Source organism: Eimeria mitis, genomic scaffold (assembly GCF_000499745.2).
Source record: "Eimeria mitis Houghton genomic scaffold, Emh_scaff7015, whole genome shotgun sequence".
NCBI lineage: Eukaryota > Apicomplexa > Conoidasida > Eucoccidiorida > Eimeriidae > Eimeria > Eimeria mitis.
In genome coordinates this window covers 1,379-1,650 of record NW_013575100.1, presented here as the reverse complement: position 1 = coordinate 1,650, position 272 = coordinate 1,379, and the positions used below count along the sequence as shown (strand labels likewise).

Below are 272 nucleotides of genomic sequence, written 5' to 3'. Positions count from 1 at the left end.
GTTGCTGCTGCTGCTGCTGCTGCTGTGGATCCTGCTGCTGTTGCTGCTGCTGCTGCTGCTGCTGCTGCTGCTGTAGCTGCTGCAGCGCAGCAGCACACTCAGCAGCAAACTCAGCACAAGCAGCAGCAAGGCCGCACCGCAGCAGCGCCACGCAATTCTTAACAAATTCAGCAGAGCTAATACCCTCTTGTCTTGCTGCTGCTGCTGCTGCTGCTGCTGCTGCTGCTGCTGCTGCATGCGTTGCTGCTGTATCTGCTGCTGCTGCAGTGCCG

The 272-nt window shown here is 59.6% G+C and overlaps 1 protein-coding gene across 1 annotated transcript in view; it reads right to left on the bottom strand.

Annotated features, from left to right (window-relative positions):
* EMH_0090000 (microneme protein, putative) overlaps window positions 1–272 on the bottom strand; it is a gene marked incomplete at both ends in the record, with an annotated part of 2,456 nt that overhangs the window by 1,028 nt on the left and 1,156 nt on the right. Inside the window, one exon of the mRNA XM_013501517.1 lies at window positions 3–272. Within this exon, the coding sequence (XP_013356971.1) occupies window positions 3–272 (270 nt within the window). The remainder of the gene's footprint in view (window positions 1–2) is intronic.